Below are 20,491 nucleotides of genomic sequence, written 5' to 3'. Positions count from 1 at the left end.
ATCAAGCCCCTTTTAGCATAAATCAAATGCATCATCCTAAAAGAATCAACCCTATCTCCAAGCTTAATTAGCTTAATTAGAGTTTAGTTCTCAAATTCTTTCCAAAAAAAAAAAATTTCAATATTTTTAATCTCGTTTGTGACAGTTGATTACTTCAACTTTAGGATGTGGAATTGTTCTACAAGTTTGGATTTTTGGGTTCAAAAGTTGAGAAAATTTAAAATCTAATTGAGAAATATATACCAATTGACCAATAAAAGAAAAAGAAAAATTACACTTCTAGTCAATAGATTTGGGCATCCAAAGAATAATCATATATAAAACATTTAGATAAGAGTTCAACAACTTGAAATCCCTGAGCGTACAAGTTTGTTTGAAACTCTCCCTATTTCATATTAGAACTTAAAATTGACCATTTGAGTTTAGGGTTCTTTAAAAATTGGGATTAGTGGTTGAATTTTGAGCCCTAATATAAAATGGGGAGTGTTTTAGATGAGCTTTTAAGCTCAAGGGTTTTGCATTGACAAAATTGCCTCTTACATCGTTAAAAAAAATTGACAAAAATACTACAATTACAGAGTTTTGAGTCTCAAAATAGTTAAAGTGTGAAACTAAAGACCAAAAGTCACTTTTAGCCTTAAATCATTTTTTTTTGGCCTGACATAGCATCCATTAGCTTTTGTTGTCTTCGTTTTTTGGTCAAATTATTTTTGTTGTCGGATAGTGTTAACTTTGCAAATTATTTTCTCCGTAAGAGTCATCGCCATCTTCTTTCGTAGCTTACAATTATTAGGGTTCACAGAGAGAGAGAGAGAGAGAGAGAGAGAGAGAACAACTGCAATCGGACTATTAGGGTTAGGGCTTTGGAGCCATAACCAGACCTTTCGGAGGCGCTGTTGGCCATTTGCCTGAATTCATAGAAATGTCCTTCCTCGAAGAATTTAACGCCAGTAATCTCTCTCTCTCTCTCTCTCTCGCTCTTTCCCCAATTTTACGGTCATAACAATTCATCAATCGAAAGACTTTTCTCTTAAATTTCAGCTGCAATTTTGATTATGTGCAAACCTTTCCTTCGTGTATCAAAATTTTGTGTTCGAGTAAATTGATTAAGAAAATTGGGCTTGAAGCTTTGTGTGATATAAAGGTGTTATTGTTGGGTTTCGAAGTTTGAATCTTTTGTGAATTGAGGATCCAGTCCTATTTGATCAAATGGGAAAGAAGAACATAATTTGAAGAAATGTACAGAGGAACAAATTAGAGAAAACAAAGCAACACATGATATGAATATGAATAACAGTCTTAACAACACTCTTGATTTCGTAAAAATAGATGTAAAACCAAAGCCCATGATGAATCAAAAAACAGGAATCGTCTCCACAGAACTTCAGACTTGACATCTTTTTCTTCAAAACTCTATTACTTCTTCCATTCCAAAGAACCCAAAGTAATGCTTTCACTGCACACCTCCATAAAATTCTACCTTCTTTGTCTTCTCAAAACCTCCAAAATACATGCTAACGATACGAGTAAATGCAAATTACTGTATAGGAGAGAAACTCTTCATAGATACCACCTTTTTCGTTCTGTTTTCACTTTCTTCAAATTGTAACTGTATTTCCCATTTCGCAGATCTGGAATCTCTACCTAATATTTTGGCAAGGCATTATGCAGTGCTGCGTAATCTAGATAAGAGTTTACAAGGTATGATTCTGCCTACTTTAGCTGTTGAGTGCTATTGTCATCTTTTTTTCATTTTACATTCACCACTACTTTGGATCCCCTGAAGTACAAAAATTAGGAACGAGGAAACATAAGAAAGTGACAGATTCAAATTGAGAACCCATATATGGCCAGTGGCTCATCTAACGAAGCTATGGATGGGAAGACAGCAAAGAAAATGCAAGCATAACTAATGTACATATTCAGTCAGTTATGGATACATCAGTCACAATTGTGTTCTTCCCTTAGATAGTTGTGAAGACATGGCACGCCAAATATGTGATTGAACAAAAAATTCTGTGTACCACAAAAGGGCTTATTGGAGTTGGTTTTAGTTGTGTTTGTGGTTTAAGTGTTCCTTTGAAACCTATGTTTTCATCATTTTTCTTTGTACTGTGAACCCGCTCTAATATTGAAGGAATGTATTTCTTCCTCTTTTTTATATTTATTCTGGTTGGGGATGGGGAGTGGGACATGCCTTCTTGTAGAATTGTCTCCCAACACTTTCCATCTTTTTTTCTTCTTGTATTATTCACTCTTTGCATTAAGAAAATATATTAAAATCTGTAAAAGTTGTGCATGTAGTTACTCAAATTTTGTCACATCTCTTTCGTGGGGTTCTCAAGTAAACTATTTGTTTTTCTATAAACAGATATTCAGAGGCAAAATGAACAACGCTGTGAACAAGAAATAGAGGACATTAAGCGTGAAATTAAGTCTGGAAATATTACACCTGACACCTCCCTTATTAGATTCTCGGATGAGGCTCTTGATGAGCAAAAGCACAGCATTGGCATTGCAGATGAAAAGGTTATGTTGGCTGTTCGGGCATATGATTTGGTATGTGGATGCTCCAGCTTGCCCTATACATATGATTACCGAATATTGACCCCAAAAAAAAAAAAATTGATTACCGAATTGATTGGTTATTTTGCCAGGTTTTTGAGATTTTGTGATCTCTGGATATTTATTTGAAATTTTGTGATGATGTTCAGGTGGATACACACATACAACAACTTGATCAATATTTAAAAACTTTTGAGGAAGAGCTGCGTGGTACTCTACTTTTATTCTTTTTCCACCTTGTTGAGTCTTTGATTTTTACACAGTTAAGACTACACTTTTGGTGTCCTTTATTTTTAGTCAAGACAACACTCAGAGGTTTCATTATCTTGAGGACGTAGTAATTTCCGCCTTAGTTATGTGTGTTCCCTAATTTTGTTTGGTGAAATGGTTCATGGCAGAAAGAGATACTGTTGCTGCAAGTGCATTGCCTGCTCCAAGTGTCGATACAGGTGCAAAACCCGGAAGGAGTAGTGAAGGTGGTAGAGGAGGGCGTAAGAAGTATCTACCTTTTCTTGATGTTTTATTTATATTCTTTTCAGTCGAGTTTCTGATTTCATGCTTCTACCAGATTTTCCCTTTGCAATTGAGTTATCATTAACCATCCCAGAGAGAATTCATGATTGAGTTATAAATGATAGTTCTTTATGTTACTGTTATTGTTTACTGTAAACTAGTGGGGTTATAAAACTCGTTTCCTACATTCATGAGTTGAGAATGTTTCCAAATTAAGGTTTGAGCATGCTTGGTTGGTGGGAGATGCGAAAATTATTCTCATTTTGTTTTCTCTGGAACCTAGTGATGCTTTTTTTTTTTTCCTCTCCAGAACAAGACTGGCAACAGCAACGGCGGCAACAGCAACAGCAGCTGTCAATCCTACTGCTATGGATTTAGATATACCAGTGGATCCAAATGAACCCACGTACTGTTTATGTAACCAAGTTAGCTATGGAGAGATGGTTGCGTGTGAGAACCCCAATGTATATAATTTTCTCCTTGTTTACATTTATCTTGTTTAAGACGTATCCTTTAAACTTTATTGTCTAATTTAGTCTTTGCTTCCGACAGTGCAAGGTAGAATGGTTCCATTTTGGGTGTGTTGGTCTGAAAGACAAACCAAAAGGGAAGTGGTACTGTCCAGATTGCGCGGCATTGAAAAATCGACGCAAGGGCAGATGATTCTAAGAACTTGTTCCAGGAACCTTCTTGTAGTCATGATCTAAACCCTAGTACCTTGTTTAGTTTGTAACATTTTTTTTTTTTTTTTTTTTGACTTGACAAATTCTGTATAAAATACTTTAGGATTACCGAGTCGCTCATTTTTATTGCTTTCAGCACATGAGGATATGTACCATTTTGTATTATGGAACTCAAGTCGGGAGCAGTCCCTGACAAAAGAGCCATTTCTGCTTTCCCTAAATTTATATTGAATTTTCAAGAGTTAAATAAAGAAATGAGTCTTATCGGCATCCTCTCTTTTTTTTTTTTTCCTTAAGTTTTCGATTTCGCCGTCTGCAGGCACAGGTTTTGTAAGTGACAAATGAAAGTAATAATGTCATTTTATGTTTTGATATGTTTCAGAGCAAGATAAGCCCAAACATGTAAGATTAACCTTAACCCTCTTTGCTGCGAGAAATAAAAAATAAGGAGAAAAAAAAACTCAAAATAACCAAGCTACTATGGCCAGAAATAGTTTTTATTTGAAAAGAATAATTGGTACATTCGAATTCTCCCCTGCAATAACAAGTTTTATCCTCAATTACAGGAGCTACCTACACGCTGCGCTCTCTCTCTCTCTCTCTCTCTCTCTCTCTAGCGCTATGACTACCCGATGCCTTGCAACCAAAACTAACCCAAGATAAAATTACACCCTGTTTTTTTTATTTTACATGCGGATTTTGTGGACTCAAATCAGGGGTGGGTTGTCAAATGAGAGTAAAATTGGGAGGAGCCTCAATAGTCCATTCCACCCATGCCGCCACCCATGCCACCACCCATTGCTGGAGTCTCCTTATCACTGGGAAGTTCAACTACAACAGCTTCAGTAGTTGTCAGCAAAGACGACACGCTGCACACAAAAGGCAACAAAAATCAATGGATGAGGGAATCGGAGCTGAAGCTAATTCTTAATAGTAAACATAGAGAATGTCTCAGGCATACCTTGCAGCATCGACTAAAGCAGTTCTAATTACTTTCAATGGATCTATTATTCCGGACTTGACCATATCAACATATTCACCTGGTTAGGCCAAAGGAAGAGAAAAACCAACCAAAATGAGTAAAGAGTGTAGATATATAGTTTTCCGAACTGTTAGAGGCAAATAAAAGGACTATTGTGGAAGCATCTCCTACCTTTAGCGGCATCGTAGCCAAGATCAGGGTTATCTTGCTCCAATAGCTTACCGACAACAACAGCTCCCTCCACTCCAGCATTAGAAGCAATTGTATGGACAGGTGCCTGCGTGGTCAGTACATGACTTAGAACAAGGAGCAAAATAGAGCAAAAGGATGCAAGTAAAACTTAAAAATACATTACTTCAAATGCAATGAATCATAGAAGTCAAACTTAAGACACCAGTGGAAGATACCAACCTTCAGAGCATTCTGAATAATCTGAACACCAATCTTCTGGTCAAAGTTAGCAGTCGGGAGCTTTTCCAACTCTTTCGATGCATAAAGAAGAGCAACGCCACCACCTGTAAATGGAAGACAGTTTTAAGATTGTCTATCAAACTTGATCCAAACAGATAAATCAGGACAAATGGAGTACACAAACAGGCAGCAGACTTTGTGCCAACTAGCATATCTTCTTCACTCTGGATGCAATTGCATCTAAGTCTCTTAGGTGTGTAAATCAACTTGACACGCAAATGTGGGCAAAATGACAAAATAGATTACCTGGTACTATACCCTCTTCAACGGCTGCCTTGGTGGCATTTAAGGCATCAGTAACCCTATCCTTCTTCTCACCAACTTCAGTTTCGCTAGCTCCTCCAATCTGCAACATAAGCAAATCTCAGACTGGTTTATCTGCAAGTGGCGAAGTGTGCAATAAACACAGGATAAGGAAGCTCAAACTATTTTTTGCTTTACTTTTATTTTTATTATTACTATTATTTTCCAAGGGGTAAAATGAGGAGGAAATCATAAGACCGTATCAAGACTGATTACAAGAGCTGTGATGATGAAATACAGAAGAAATAAACAGTTTACTAGACATAGAATGTGAGCCTTAATATATATGACAGCAAACAGACCTTCAAAACAGCAACACCACCAGAAAGCTTTGCCAGTCTCTCCTGTAACTTTTCCTTGTCATAATCGGAAGTACTTAATTCAATGGCCGATCTTATCTGTAACGAAATAGGAGATAAAGGTTATGTACAGATCTGAAATCATAGCTGCAAAGGATTCTCAATTAACAAAGAGGAAAAACATTTTGTTTTATACCTTTTGTTTTGAAATATATAACAAAATGCAAACCATTGATGACGACACTTACAAATTGGACTAACACTATTTCACAAGGAAGCAACAGTTACCTGTTCAGATCTTTCATCAATAGCCTTCTTGTCACCAGCACCATCAAGAATTACAGTGTCATCTTTTGAAATTGTGACCTGTAGCATTACCCCATTCGTTAGGAGAGTGGAGGAAAAACTAGATATGGAAAAATAGCATTAAATTGAATGGGAAACTCCATTAATCCAAATCCACAGGCGACTTGTGTCTCAACAGATATTTCAACACAATGTAACAGTTCTCCTCATCAAAGAACTACATGTCATGGTTAGGCTGACAACGCAAACAAAAACATAAGTATACCAAAGCTCACCTTTTTGCAAGTGCCGAGCATATCCAATTCCACTTTGTCAAGATTCAGACCAAGCTCCTCAGTAATAAGCTAAAATACAAAAGAGATGTCATTTTCAGGTCAAGCAAAATCCAAAAGAGATGCAATTGATTAGGTCAGGCAATAATAACACAAAGCTAAATAAACTTACAGAACCCCCAGTGAGAACGGCAAGATCCTGGAGACTGGATTTCCTATTTTCACCAAAACCAGGGGCTTTGATTGCACAGACCTGTAGCAAATGACATTAAATTAGCAAATGCTGACTTCCCTACACAAAGAACCAAACGATTACATAGGAAAGAAAAAAGAACCTCAAACAGGAGCATAAAAACGATTGAAAGCAAACCTTGATTCCAGCACGAAGCTTATTTAGAATAAGGGTTGCCAGTGCTTCGCTCTCCACATCTTCGGCGACAATCAGCAAAGGCCTTTGCTTCTGAAAAGGAGGAGCAAAAGTGTCAACCAATTCATAGTAAAAAAAAAAACTAGCGAACCTAACCAGACAAATGCTAACCTGCAAAGCCAACTCCAATATTTTCACCACAGCATTAATACTTGAGATTTTCTTCTCATGGATTACGATTAGAGGATTTTCCAATTCCTATCAGCAATACACAAGTTTGAAGATAATCAGCATCAAGCAAAAAGGGACTTGAGGTGCTGATAACTTTAACAAGCAGCCCTCTAATAGTTTCAAGACATAGTCATTGCTGAGTCAAACTTAAACTTACACATTTCTGATTTTTCTGGTTGGTGATGAAATAAGGGGATATGTAGCCCCTGTCTAGCTTCATTCCCTCAACAACCTCCAACTCATTGTCCAATGTTTTCCCATCCTACAAAAATTAACGTAGTGTTGTGCTCACATGTCTTTGGTATCATTTGGGAATAAAAAAACTAAAATAAAATTATTTGAAGTAGTGCTACTTCCATTTCTCTATGATTATTTTACTATTATGACTCAAATCTCGACATGAATAACATAAGATGCAAGCATCCCCACTTCTGCATACAACTCAAGCTAAGCATGACTTAGATCATATAAACAGCATCAACAAAAGTTAACATACCGAGATTGTGATTACACCCTCTTTGCCAACCTTCTCCATGGCCTTTGCGATCAACTCACCAATTTCTCTCTCTCCATTTGCAGATATTGTTCCAACCTATCAGAGTTGGATTACATAGCTTTCAAATCCTAGGAACAAAAAGAATTATATCGAAGATAAACAAGGCTTTACAAGAAAGACCAGAAAATAGTAAACATACCTGTGCTATCTCTTCAGAAGTGCTGATCATTCTTGCTCTGCTCTTCAAGTTTGTTACCACAGAATCAACTGCCATAGTAATACCGCGTCGCAAATCCATTGCATTCATCCCGGCAGCAACTGACTTGCATCCTTCGGTGTAAATGGCTCTGGTCAGGATTGTAGCACAAGTAGTGCCTGCAAGAACAATGGAAATTTGTAATTGCTCAGGCAGAGAGATATTAAGCAATATCGATGCATTACCCTGCTTTTCAATTATGCAAATCAATCCAAGTACAAATGAAAAATATAGTTACAACTGACGGGGGAAACAACATATACGAGCATAAGACTTACCGTCACCCGCTACATCATTGGTGGCATTAGCAACCTGTTTCACCAGGCTAGCACCAACATTCTTGATTTTATCCTTGAACTCTATACTTTTTGCAACAGTTACACCATCTTTTGTTACTTTGGGTGCACCAAAGCTTTGTTCAATAACCACATTACGCCCCTTTTCATAGAAAAAAGACAACCATGTCAGTTTTTTATTTTTTATTTTTTATTTTAATATAAGAAAAGGAAAATACAGGAACACAACATATCAATTGATTTAAACTATGAAAAGTATGCAAATGAGCAAGACAATTAAATAGAAGCAAATGGCTAAATCTATATTCTATTGACAAGGAAAACAGATACGGGCAACTATTAAAGGCCTTTGAGCTCGTTGATTCTCAATATTTTTTTTCCAACCGTTTGATTGTATATAATAAAAAAAAAAGTAGAATTTGAGAGAAACATATGGCAATCAAGCTTCTTTCCATGAGTGCTGTGAAATAGCTCCCTCAAATACAAGCAATAAACATTTACCAAGCCTCCAATTGGTCTTTACATTCACATCTACGAAGACCAAAACATTTTGAAAAGCTTCACCTACTTCCATTGCCAAATTTATTAAAAATACTGCAGGAGTTTAGGAACCAGTAGATTCATTCACATTTACCCAATATGAGTAAAACACCACCACACAGACATGTCAACCAATACACTGTATTGCCAAGTTGGACATCATACATTCATAAAATCATTGGATTGCACCTAATGCAAACTGAGTAATATCTCAAATTCGCAATCCTATGTAAGATCAAAGATTGCACTAATAAATACAAAAAGTCAATGTGATAGGTATACAGCAGAAATATAATACGAATAGCAGCGTAGCACAAAACAGTGGGGTGTGGTAGAACCTTAGGGCCCATGGTGACTTTGACAGCATCGGCAAGATCTTCGACACCATTGAGCATGAGGGCTCGGGCCTCCACCCCAAATTTTATGTCTTTGGCTGCATAATTTCTACTCCAACTCAACGTACCACCAATCTGAACAAAAACCAAAAACACAAAAAACACATCAAAAATAACTCTTTTAAACAGAGAAAGCTTCGCATTGCTTCAACCAATAGACCCTTTAAAGCACACATCCAGACGAACCTGCTTGGAGCAGTTCCTAGCAACTCTGCAAACCCAAAAAAAAAAATATATATTCGAAATTAGAAAAAACCAAAAGGAAAAAGATTCTCACTGGAGAAAAACAAAGTGTAAATTTTGAATTTTGTGTTTTCATGCTGACTTGTCTTACTGGATCCCACAAGTTTGGAATTGTACATTAAAAATGAAAATCAACATCCTTTTCATTTCCTTTACGTTTCGTGATGAACAAACGAGGCAAGTGAGAAAACAAAGAGAACCCGGATAAGATGAAAGGGAATAGATAGCAGAAAATAGTGGAAAATACCGAGCTTTGGATGCCAGGCTTGAAGCAAAACGATACATACTGAGATTGCAGAGTGACAGAGACAGAGAGAGTGATAGACAGAGCGAGAAAGTGCACGAACTGAGAGAGATGGTTGGGAGAGAGTGCTTATTAAGCGTGAGGAAGAGTCTAGAAGCAGGGTTTTAGGGTTTTACGGTCTTCACAAGTCACAAGTCGAACTATCGCAGTTATACTTTTGAAAGGAACTTGATTGGACTCGGACTTGGAGATGTGAAAGCCCGCCAGGGTTCAAGTAAAAGCCCATAAAATCCACCCAGCTAGATGCAGTAAATAGTAAAATATGATCATAGTGGTGAAATTAGAAGTGTGCGGCACTTGCTTCTGGTTTGAACTTCATGGTATTTTAGTTGTACGTATGTGTGAAAAATCTTTTTATTTTTGTAGTTTGGACTATCACTTGCGCAAAAAATAAAAATATGTGCGATTCGGTTAGGTTTAATTTAGATTTATAATTTTATACAGAATTAATATAGATCACAATTTAAATTTATTCAATTTAATGTTGAACTTTTAACATAATAAAATCAAGCTAATATACTTACAGACGATTCAGTTCGGTTGATTTGGATAAGAAAGAAAAGAAAACGGACTAAATTGAATCGATCAGTCTAGCTCGGTTGATTTGGCCGATTTACGGTTTACGGTTTAAAATGCCCAGCTTAGGATTAGGAGAAATATAATCAAGTTTAAGAGGGCTTCTCTTGCATCACTTGAAGGTGACCTAACCCAAACCAAAATCAACTCACGAGCACCACGTGCCGCATCCTCATTGATCTCCAAAAGTGCAGTCTTCCAGATTTACCCTCACCACCAAATTAGCCTCAATACCTCGCTTGGTTTCCACCCCTGCAATCCTGAAAGCTTTCCCCAAACAGTGCCAACAAAGACTCAGCTGAGGCTCTGATTCACAGAAGCTCAAAGAAGCTCCCAAAATGACAGAGGCAGTGATAAGAAACAAGCCAGGGATGGCGAGCGTCAAGGACATGCCGGTTCTCCAGGACGGTCCGCCCCCGGGTGGGTTCGCTCCGGTCCGATACGCTCGTCGGATCCCCAACAAGGGTCCCAGCGCAGTGGCTATTTTCTTGGCTGCCTTTGGTACCTTCTCTTGGGGCATGTACGAGGTCGGCAAGGGCAACAAGATCCGAAGGTCAGAGCTTATTTATTTGATATTTGGTTGTATAGTTTTTTATTGTTTTGTGAATTGAGGGTTGAAATTTGATGGGTCCTGTGAGTGGGTGAGTAGGGGAGTGAGAGGTAGTGATCTTTGTTAGGGTTCTCTTGGTATTTCTTTGAAGTGAGCTACAGAAATGCTTTACAATTGTTACCAAGTTCGTGTATTTTTAATAAATTAATATGGTTTTCATATTCATAAAATTTATGGTTTTTGTTATGAATTTTTGGATTTTATAAAATAAAATAAAAAAAGGTTCATTAGTTCTTGCAAACTATTACTTTCTGCATTGTTTAGAAAAAAATATGAGTTAATGAATGATATGCGGGATGCTCATATTGTTAATTGAAAAGAGCATTGTTAATGATGGGGCAAAGGAAAGAACTCAGGTATAGATAAGCAGATGCTTGGAGAGCTTGGGTTGTTATGCCCAATTATTATGGTAAAGGTGGATACTTGCTAACAATATATGTGAAGACATTCATATTTAGTGAAGGGCTCAGTTTGCAGCCTGTTTTACATGGGCCAGTGCTCCATATCGTATCAAATAGTTCAAATCTCATATTTGCCATGGTTTTCTTAGCATGCTCTATTTTATCCAGATGCCACGCCACGTAGTAAAGTATGCACTCTATTAGTAGAGTCAGTGGCACATGGGTAATGGCTGGATATGCTCCTTCTGCATCTTCCTCTCCCTCTCCTCGACTGCACATATATTTGTGACGTCTGCTCCTTTTCCTCCTCCCTCATCCTTTCACCCACCACTCACCAGATTGGTGCCTTAACAAGCATCCCACCTCCAGTGACTATCCTTTCCCCAATCTACACATATTGGTGCAACGCTGACCGTGGTGCTACCTAAGCGCAATTGTAACACAGATTGATCCTGTGTCATATGAACCCCAAGGGAATAAACTTGGAGGCCTTGTTGAAAATGTCTGTATGACAAGTGTTTGAATAGAGATGAAGAATAGGAGTTGGAGTTTTTCCCTTGTTTCTTTGAGAGAGGGAGATTTTCATTTGGTAGGTAGTATAAAATTAGTTTTACTTTTTCCTTAACAAAGGCTAATCCTAATATTACGGTTTCAGAGAATGATGGATATGGAAGGGAAACATGGATTTCGAATGATAAAAGAAGGGGAGATGATGGTTTTCCCTCCTCTTGTTTAGTCCTAAAGAATGAGATGGAAGGTGGTCGAAAGTTCAAAGCCTTTTTTCTTTTTACTTCTTATTGACCCAAGAACCAAACCTACTATGAAAGATTAGTTTCAAGGTCATTGAGTTTGTGCTATACTATGCAGTTCAGTCTTGGTTTTATTTTTTAACCCGAATAAGGATGCTTTGTTTTTATATTTCAAAACTGAGCCGACTTGGCCTGAGTTCCATACCAGATACACTACTTGCATTTCCCTGAAATTGTTTAGTGGATGATGCCTTAAGTAATCCAGGTGGAAATCGTTGTGCCCTCATTTCACCATTTCGTTTGAGGACTCAGTTTTGAGCTTTGGAGCCAAAGGGCATGTGTTCTGGGTTAGTTCTTCCACCCACTTTCCTTGCCAAATAGCTTCTGCAGCGTCTATACCCTTGCTTATTGGAAGCTTCCCTCAAAGTCAAACCTTCGGCTAGGTTACTTCTCTAGGTTAGGACATGTGACCTATTTTCAAAGAAGGAAACCTGAACCTTTCTCCACAAGTAATGTTTAAAGCTAGTATAAAGCACATTATTTGTCTCTTCCTTCACAGCGAGAAAGTAAGCTGAGGATATGTGCCTTGTATGATTTATTATTACCGTGGGGGTCATGAGATGGTGATCGTGGTTCTTCGGGATGATCACGATAGAGTGAGCTTCTATGTCATCTTGATTGGTAAAAACGTTTGACTGACTTTGTAGTAATAAAGGGGCAGGAGCTCTGTATACTCATAGGATCGTATGATTATCCTTCGTGATTATTTGGACAGTTGTAGTTACTAACTTACTGCTTTATATTTGTTTGAACATGTTTTCTTACATGCCTTTGACTTCAATTTTTGAGTGGGAATGTGATTGGGTAGATCGTAGAAGCAAATATTAGCAAGATTTTCTGCAATTTCATTTAATTTTTGCTTGGTTTTTGCCGGTGCATGTGAAAACATAATTTATTATTTGGGTAAGGCGACACTACTATTTGTTCTCATTGAGGATTTCCTTTATATGGTATATTATTTGCTTAAAAAATTTGCTTTATGTAGGGCCATTAAGGCTGAAAAGTATGCTGCTCGCAGAGCAATACTCCCTGTGCTTCAAGCTGAAGAAGATGAAAGGTAAAAAGATTATACTGTTGGTTGACCCCTTTCATTCATATGTCTCATGCCTGTAATATTCATCTTGCTGAATTCGAAGTAAAAAGATCCTCATGATTGTCTGTACTGCTTCTTTAGATTTGTCAAAGAGTGGAAAAAGTACCTTGATTATGAGGCCGAAGTTATGAAGGATGTGCCTAATTGGAAAGTTGGTGCGAGTGTCTACAACTCTGGGAGATGGATGCCCCCAGCAACTGGCGAGTTGCGCCCTGAAGTTTGGTGATACTTTTCAACTGCAGTTATGTCTGTAGTTCGCTTTATTTGGTTTGTTCACTTATGCATGTTGTCTTTGGTGCAATGTCATAGCCGTGTTATTGTGAAATAAAAATGCTGCAGAAAGCCTCTTTTACATGTTTTCTAATACTACAAACAGTAATTGACTTTTTTTTATCCCCTTAATATCATTATCTTCTTCATTACCTACGACTGAGGGTTAGAAAAAAGGAAGACTTTGTTGTGGGATTGAGATGGAATGTTTTTTCTGTGGAAAAAGCCACAGCTATGGTACTTTATTTGATCATATGTTACAAATTTTATAAGCATTGATTTTAGTTCAGCATTTTATATAGGAGTTGTTTATGAAATTTAAACATAAAAGAAAAGTTGCCAGTTAAATTGAAGTTATAATCTTTAAATAAAATTGAAGTTATTATCACAAGAAATCTGCAGAGGAACTTGCAAAAGTAGCTGGCTCGCAAACATGCAAGGCTTTGGAATCTTGGACATAAAACTATTATAACTTGTACTTGTGAAACAATAATAAAATTAGGCTTATTATCACAAAATGTCCCTAAGGTTTATAAAACTATCAGGCTTATTATCACAAAACGTCCCTAAGGTTTACGAAACTATCAGATTGCATCCTTAATGTTTTTTTGTGTCACTTATGGTCCTCAAGGTTAGTATGTGCAATCACAAATGGTCCCTGCCGTTAGGTTCTGTCAAAAACTCTGTTAGTTCATAAATGGTCGCTATGAATTTTTTTTATTTTTTTATTTAAAATTCGTAAAATTTTGGTTTTCTTTTTAAAATTATTTATAAATGAAAAAAATTATTTATAGAAGGATTTTAATCTTGAGGACCATTTATGAACTCTAAACCTTTAGTTTTTTTCATTTTAAAATTTTATGAATTTTAAATTATTTTTTAAAAACTTCATTAGTTTGTTGATGTGGCATATATATGGAGCCAACATCTACAATAATATAGTGTCACATGTATTTAAAATTTAATATATATTTTAAAATAATTATAATTCATAAAATTTTTAAAAGAAAACAAAAATGTTATGAATTTTAAATTTAAAAAATTAAAAATTTTCATAAGGACCATTTGTGATAGGTCTGTGAACCTCAAGGATGTTTTGTGATATACATATATGCCACGTCAGCAAACTAACAGAGTTTTTGACGAAACCTAACGGTAGGGACCATTTGTGATCATGCATACTAACCTTGAGGACCACGAATGACAAAAAAAAAACATTAAGGATGCAATCTGATAGTTTCATAAACCTTAGGGACGTTTTGTGATAATAAGCCAAACTATCAGGTTGCATTCTTAGTGCCCGTTTGGTATTGCTTATTTGGGTAATAAGTGATTTTTTAAAAATTTTGAAAAGCCCAATCCGTTTAGTAAATTATGAGAAAATCACTTATTGTTAAAAATTGCTGTGAGAGAAAGCTATAAAGGAAAGCAGCTAATGAGGTGCTTTCATTTTCTGATTATGCAGGAATCAGTTTCGAAAAGGCGCTGGGTTTAATGATTATGCGGCAATCATTTTCTGATTATGCATAAAATCAATATCAACAACACTTTTAACAAAAATTTTACCAAACGCCAAACTGCTTTATCTCACAGCTGATTTCTCTCACAGCAAATTTGACAGCGATTATTTTCACAGCACAGCAATGCCAAACTGGCCCTTAATGTATTTTTGTGTCACTCGTGGCCCTCAAGGTTAGCATGTGCGATCTCAAATGGTCTCTGCCATTACATTTCGTAAAAAAACTCCGTTAATTTGCTGACGTGGCATATATATATATCACAAAACATCTGTGAGGTTCACACACTATCACAAATGGTCGCTACGAATTTTTTTTATCTTTTCATTTAAAATTCATAAATTTTAATTTTAATTTTTTTTCATTTAAAATTCATAAAATTTTAGTTTTCTTTTAAAAATTATTTATAAATGAAAAAACCATTTATAGAAGGATTTTAATCTTGAGGACCATTTATGAACCCTAAACCCTTAGTTTTTTTCATTTTTAAATTTTATGAAATTCATACAATTTTAAAAAGAAAACCAAAATTTTATGAATTTTAAATATAAAAAATTAAAAAAATTCGTAAGGACCATTTGTAATAGGTAAGTGAAACTCATGGATGTTTTGTGATATATATATATATATATGTCACGTAGGCAAACTAACGGAGTTTCTGACGGAATCTAACGGCAGTGATCATTTGTGATCACACATACTAACCTTGAGGACCACGAATGACACAAAAAAATATTGAGGATGCAATCTGATAGTTTCGTAAACCTTAAGGACGTTTTGTGATAATAAGCCATAAAATTAAGGCTAAATTGTAGCAATAGTCCCTGGACTAAGCCCCAACTTTACTTTTCGTCCCTCACATTGCTAAATTGTTACAGTGGTACTTTAATTATGCCTCCAGTTTCAAAAACCATCCTTTCTGTAATCTCGGTCAACTTTTTCATTTAATTTGATGACATGGCATGGACAAATCCTACTTGGCATGGGCAAAATGTCTTTCCACGCACAAAATTTAAAAAATAAATCCTCTCTCTCTCTCTCTCTCTCTCTCTCTCTCTCCATCCCGATTTCTTCTTCCCCCCATCCACCCAGATTTCTTCTCCCCCACACCAATTTCTTCTCCCACCCAGATTTCTTCCTAGCCCCCTTTTTTGCTGCTCAAGTAAAGAAATTTTAGAATTTTACAGAGAAAATGGTGTGGGCAACAAAAAAAGAAATTGACTTTGATGGCGTTATAACCCATTTGGAGAAAAATAGAGTCGTAGTCATTTGGAGAAAAATTGATGGCGTTTTTCAGAGCAGTAGTCAAACAGAAAAGGTCATAGCCGCTCGTCTATACTATTTTTTAAAAAAATTAGACAAAAAAAGTATAGCCGCGCGGCTATACGTTTTTCTAAACAACTGCAATGTTTTAATTTCTATGAAACAATGCAACTTTTCTTGCAATTGTTTTGACAGCGTCTTATTTTCTTCATGTGCCTCTTGATACTCAGGAAGGCGGTCAGCTGCTAGTATGTGCAAAACATGCTCAAATATGTCAGAGAAAGAGTGAGAATGGGAGCTGGTACAAAGGAGATTTGGCAACACATCTATACCTTTGTTTCCTGGATTGAATTTCTAAATTCCCGCAAGCTTATTGTCCTTTCTGTTGATTTTTCAGGTGGGTTCCATTCACTGCACCAGAAGTACGGTTATGCATCCCAGATGCAACATCCTTTTGCATTTTCAGATTCACTAGTTTCCTCCTACTCTCCTCTAGTTCAGTCATGCTGTCATCCAGCTCACCTGTCACCAATTACAGAAAATTTACATATTCAACAAACAATCAAAAGGTGGCATCACCAAATAGTGGTAAACTTTGAGACTTACTCTCTGTCAGAAATTGAGCAAAGTTCCTGAATCTATAGGTCTTAAATATGATGCTGAATCTTTACATGTACTGCCACGAGCCTTAGCTCAAGTGACATGGGTTGGATGGGCTGAAGTGTAGATCCTAGGTTCAAATTTTCTTGTAATGCGAAAATATGAAAAACAAAAACAAAAATTACATATGCGCTGTCAGTAATCAAGTGTAGGATTAAACATTCCTACTAAATATGCAAATAAAAAACCGAGGCTTGTGACTATAACCATCTTAGAAACCTGTAATGCGGCTAATTTCAGACTGATCTGTTGACTGGCTGCTAAGGTAACTCCGAATTACACAGTGTTGGTACCGTAACTGACCGAGCAACTAGCTAGTCTAGATCATCCACGTGCCATGCTTTGAGAGGTCATCACCTTAGCCAAAGAAGCATTACCACAAGTCACAACTCTAAACAAAGCAAGAGGAGTCCCACGTCGGAAAACTACAAGAAGTGAAGACTCCCCCTCACCTATAAAAGAAGACTACTCTTTCCTTAGAAGGGGATTGGCTCTTGGGGACTCTCTCTTCTGGATCCATCTCTAGGCTGACTTCTCACTTGTTATCTTTATATTTGGGTCTAATCCCTTTGTACAAATGTAAACAAACATGATCATAATGAGAACACTATTCTCCGTGGACGTAGCCCATTATTCGAGTGAACCACGTATATCTTGTCTTCTATATGTTTATCGCTTGCCCAAATCCTCACACACTTGGTGAATGTCTTCACCTTCATCCATCATCCATCACACTTCATCACTAAGTTGGACTCAACTTTGGCCTAACCATTTTGAGCATCAACACACAGCATACTCTAGCTGCTTCACGTGAAGAATATCAATCGCTTCCCACAGATTTTTAACCTCCCTCTCCGTCATAAATCTTAGGTAACTGGATGATATCATCTGAGAATCACAAGAAAAACAAAGAACCTATAATCAGTACATAATTCCTCACGCACTTACTCCTTCAAAAATAAGTGTTAAAAAATGAAAAAGTTATTGTATGAAATTAGTTTGTACAACAATGAATTTACAATTGAACCTCTGACCTTCAGAAGATATCTTTCCATCCAAAGTGTGGACTATGCTCTCTGTTTTTTCCCTATGAGAATAAATGGTATGTTCCAAGAGTTTTAACAACTCCCTAGTAGACGCATGAGGCAAAGTGAGAGCTTCTTCAACATATTTAGCAATTTCATCATTGCCATTAGCTTCTATAGAATCTCTTAGTAGGAGTCTACAAAGAAACATCTCCTCCGCAGAACATGACGGAATTGAACCTGAAAAGCACACCGGTCAATCTAATCTATATGATGTGAAGAATAAAATAAAATGAACACTAAGATTTTGATTTAGTCATCAGAAAAAATTAGGAAAAAAAAGATGAAGTAGCATAAAACAACACGTGCTGTAAAATACCACGAGAACAATCAGCACCATCTAAACTTTGTAAAGCATTTTGGCTTCTTCCAGCACATAGTCCAAGAAGAATTAAATCATCAACCAACTGGATAGCAAAATAAAGAAATCACCATCAGAAAAAATTACAAGTCATCCTGGTGGGCACAATTGAGACCATGAAAAGGAAGAAAACCCAACCAAACATTTAAGATAACTTGATTCCATATTTGATTCACTGTGATTAGCATTTCATCATAAGAACCTTGCTTATCCTTTAGTTCCTTAATATTTGCTTCAACCTCTTGCAAATCATGCTTCTGTTTGTCTATTTGGTGAAGAAGTCTCTGGTTCTGGTACTGGAGAATTATTGCTGCATCGACATGGGCACATATAGTACGTACACAAAATACAGATATATTTCAATCTACTTTCTATCTCAGATCAAAATTGAAATGTACTTGAAATGCATTGAACTATCAATGTGCACTCATCTAACTGCACGCATTTTTATGAAATAGCATACTAACTTCAGAAGTGACTTCATCAACGTAGAGATTAATGATGCTTTACTGCCCTAATTACACAATTAATAAACAGAAACCCTCTAACTTACACCCTATACTCCAAAAATTCCAATTCTGTATTTTATATCCCTTTTCTTACACTTCCTCAACAACCAAACAGAGCATAGTACAATTTTTCACATTCTCAAAAGCATATCCAATGCAGAAATTGCCCAAACTCCAATCACCCATCAATCACAGTAATTTAAAAAAATAAAACACCTTTTTTCTTAAACCAAAAAATTTGATCAAAACCATTTTTTCCGTCAGTAACCAAGCAGACTGTAAATAGAGAGAGAGAGGGATTACGCTATGGTGGAGAAAAGGCGGAGCTACGAGCCATGGTGGGCGAAAGTGAGTTTAAATGAGGCCTCTTCTTCTCTGGCTCGTCAAAGTCTGAGTTTTCCATTTATCGGGTGCTCTTTACGGAACCCACCGCACCATTACAGCTTTCAGGTTCCGGGCTTCTAACGTATAGCCGCGCGGCTATACTATTTTTGACACGTGGCATGATGGCCACTAGGTGCTAGTGCTAGGCGCGTGGCGGGTCTTTTATTTTTATAAATGGTATAGCCGGGCGGCTATACTCGGATTTTTTATAACAAAAATAGTATAGCTGCACCCCTATACTATTTTGACACGTAGCAAAACGGGCAATAGCCGCTTGGTGGGTCCCTTGTATGTCATTATAAATAGTATTACTAGGTTTTTTTAATAATAAAAGTAGTATAGCCACACAGCTATACTATTTTTACACATGCCGTGAAGCGGGCCTCTTTTTTAATCTAAATAGTATAGCCGCGCGGTTATATTCGGTTATTCTTAAAAACAGTACAGCCGTATAATTGGTTGTTCTTAAAAATAGTATAGCGTGCAGCTATATGTAGTTATTCTAAAAAATAGTATTGCCGCGTGCCTCTGGAAGTCTGCTAGGATCCACAAAAGTACGAGCTTTGAGGAAGAAGCTTAAAATATCTTGTGCACCAGAAGACAACAACCAGATGGCAGCCCAGAGTCACTATATCTTCACCCACGGAAATCACTGCAGCCTTGGCAGCAGCCAAGGAAAGATACATATAAGATGCACCCAAAAGGAGGAACGGTGTTGAATATCCAAAACTCAAGTACCCTTGAAAAATAAAAGAAAGAATGAGAAAAAGAGAGAGAAGGGGGGGAAAAAAAAAGGTCAATGAAAAAACTGATAACAGTTTAGAAGATGAAGCTTAAGAATTGAGAAGACTGAGAAGGAAGAAGAAATGATATGCTCTATATATTGATTTTTTTCACAGAATGAATTACAACAGCAGCGTCATTAGTGTTATATCTCAATAACCAAGACTTACCACTCTAATTAATTACAGTTACTAGTACTACTAACTAACAACACGTGAGCACACGTGACAGCTTAAGAAACTTACTAATATTGTTATCAATCCCCCTCAATCCCAACTCTGGATCCTGCTCTGGATTTCCAAGTCGCATACTAAAACAGTGACTCAAGAAAATAGGACTATGCAGTCCTTTAGTAAACACATCTGCAATTTTCTCTTGAGTAGGAACATACTGAACAATCAAATCATTCCTTTGAACCCTTTCACGAACAAAGTGAAAATTTGTATCCAAGTGTTTAATTCGTGAATGATATACAGGATTACTACTAAGTGCCAAAGCAGACAGATTATCACAGAAGATGGTAGGAGGTGCAGGCAAGCACACTTCCAAGTCTAGCAAAACCTGTCGAATCCAAGCCAAATCTGCAGCTGTATTAGCCAATGCCCTATACTCGGCCTCTGTAGAACTTCTGGATACAGACCCTTTCTT

General features: G+C 36.8%; 3 protein-coding genes across 3 annotated transcripts; 2 read left to right on the top strand and 1 right to left on the bottom strand.

The window, feature by feature from the left end:
- Positions 1-705: 705 nt before the first annotated feature.
- LOC117615356 (PHD finger protein ING1) lies at positions 706-4,031 on the top strand. The gene is made up of 7 exons (XM_034344426.1): positions 706-950; positions 1,630-1,701; positions 2,372-2,559; positions 2,715-2,775; positions 2,964-3,063; positions 3,389-3,542; positions 3,631-4,031. The coding sequence occupies exons 1-7, from the start codon at positions 923-925 to the stop codon at positions 3,739-3,741; spliced, it is 714 nt and encodes a 237-aa protein (XP_034200317.1). The 5' UTR covers positions 706-922; the 3' UTR covers positions 3,742-4,031.
- A 213-nt stretch (positions 4,032-4,244) lies between these two features.
- Positions 4,245-9,651, bottom strand: LOC117615705 (chaperonin CPN60-2, mitochondrial-like). The gene is made up of 18 exons (XM_034344840.1): positions 9,466-9,651; positions 9,162-9,186; positions 8,919-9,050; positions 8,023-8,182; positions 7,688-7,863; positions 7,489-7,584; positions 7,150-7,254; positions 6,933-7,019; positions 6,765-6,854; positions 6,567-6,647; positions 6,398-6,466; positions 6,105-6,182; positions 5,820-5,915; positions 5,461-5,560; positions 5,155-5,258; positions 4,915-5,020; positions 4,723-4,801; positions 4,245-4,630 (listed from the first exon to the last, which is right to left on the bottom strand). Exons 1-18 carry the CDS (start codon positions 9,501-9,503, stop codon positions 4,516-4,518), a joined length of 1,737 nt encoding a protein of 578 aa, XP_034200731.1. The 5' UTR covers positions 9,504-9,651; the 3' UTR covers positions 4,245-4,515.
- A 576-nt stretch (positions 9,652-10,227) lies between these two features.
- LOC117618646 (NADH dehydrogenase [ubiquinone] 1 alpha subcomplex subunit 13-A) lies at positions 10,228-13,556 on the top strand. The gene is made up of 3 exons (XM_034348320.1): positions 10,228-10,651; positions 12,904-12,975; positions 13,093-13,556. Exons 1-3 carry the CDS (start codon positions 10,437-10,439, stop codon positions 13,235-13,237), a joined length of 432 nt encoding a protein of 143 aa, XP_034204211.1. The 5' UTR covers positions 10,228-10,436; the 3' UTR covers positions 13,238-13,556.
- Positions 13,557-20,491: the final 6,935 nt, after the last annotated feature.

This window comes from Prunus dulcis, chromosome 1 (genome assembly GCF_902201215.1).
Source record: "Prunus dulcis chromosome 1, ALMONDv2, whole genome shotgun sequence".
Taxonomy (NCBI): domain Eukaryota; kingdom Viridiplantae; phylum Streptophyta; class Magnoliopsida; order Rosales; family Rosaceae; genus Prunus; species Prunus dulcis.
This window is presented reverse-complemented; position numbering and strand designations above follow the sequence as displayed.

Coding starts and splice junctions, on each gene's coding strand:
- LOC117615356 (XM_034344426.1), top strand. CDS start 923: ATGTCCTTCCTCGAAGAATTTAACGCCA. Junction 2,560..2,714: donor CTGTTCGGGCATATGATTTG/GTATGTGGATGC, acceptor GATGATGTTCAG/GTGGATACACACATACAACA. Junction 3,543..3,630: donor TTGCGTGTGAGAACCCCAAT/GTATATAATTTT, acceptor TGCTTCCGACAG/TGCAAGGTAGAATGGTTCCA.
- LOC117615705 (XM_034344840.1), bottom strand. CDS start 9,503: ATGTATCGTTTTGCTTCAAGCCTGGCATCCAAAGCTCG. Junction 6,648..6,764: donor AGCTTCGTGCTGGAATCAAG/GTTTGCTTTCAA, acceptor CATTTGCTACAG/GTCTGTGCAATCAAAGCCCC. Junction 6,183..6,397: donor TGCTCGGCACTTGCAAAAAG/GTGAGCTTTGGT, acceptor GTAATGCTACAG/GTCACAATTTCAAAAGATGA.
- LOC117618646 (XM_034348320.1), top strand. CDS start 10,437: ATGACAGAGGCAGTGATAAGAAACAAGCCAGGGATGGCGAGCGTCAAG. Junction 10,652..12,903: donor AAGGGCAACAAGATCCGAAG/GTCAGAGCTTAT, acceptor TGCTTTATGTAG/GGCCATTAAGGCTGAAAAGT. Junction 12,976..13,092: donor CAAGCTGAAGAAGATGAAAG/GTAAAAAGATTA, acceptor CTGCTTCTTTAG/ATTTGTCAAAGAGTGGAAAA.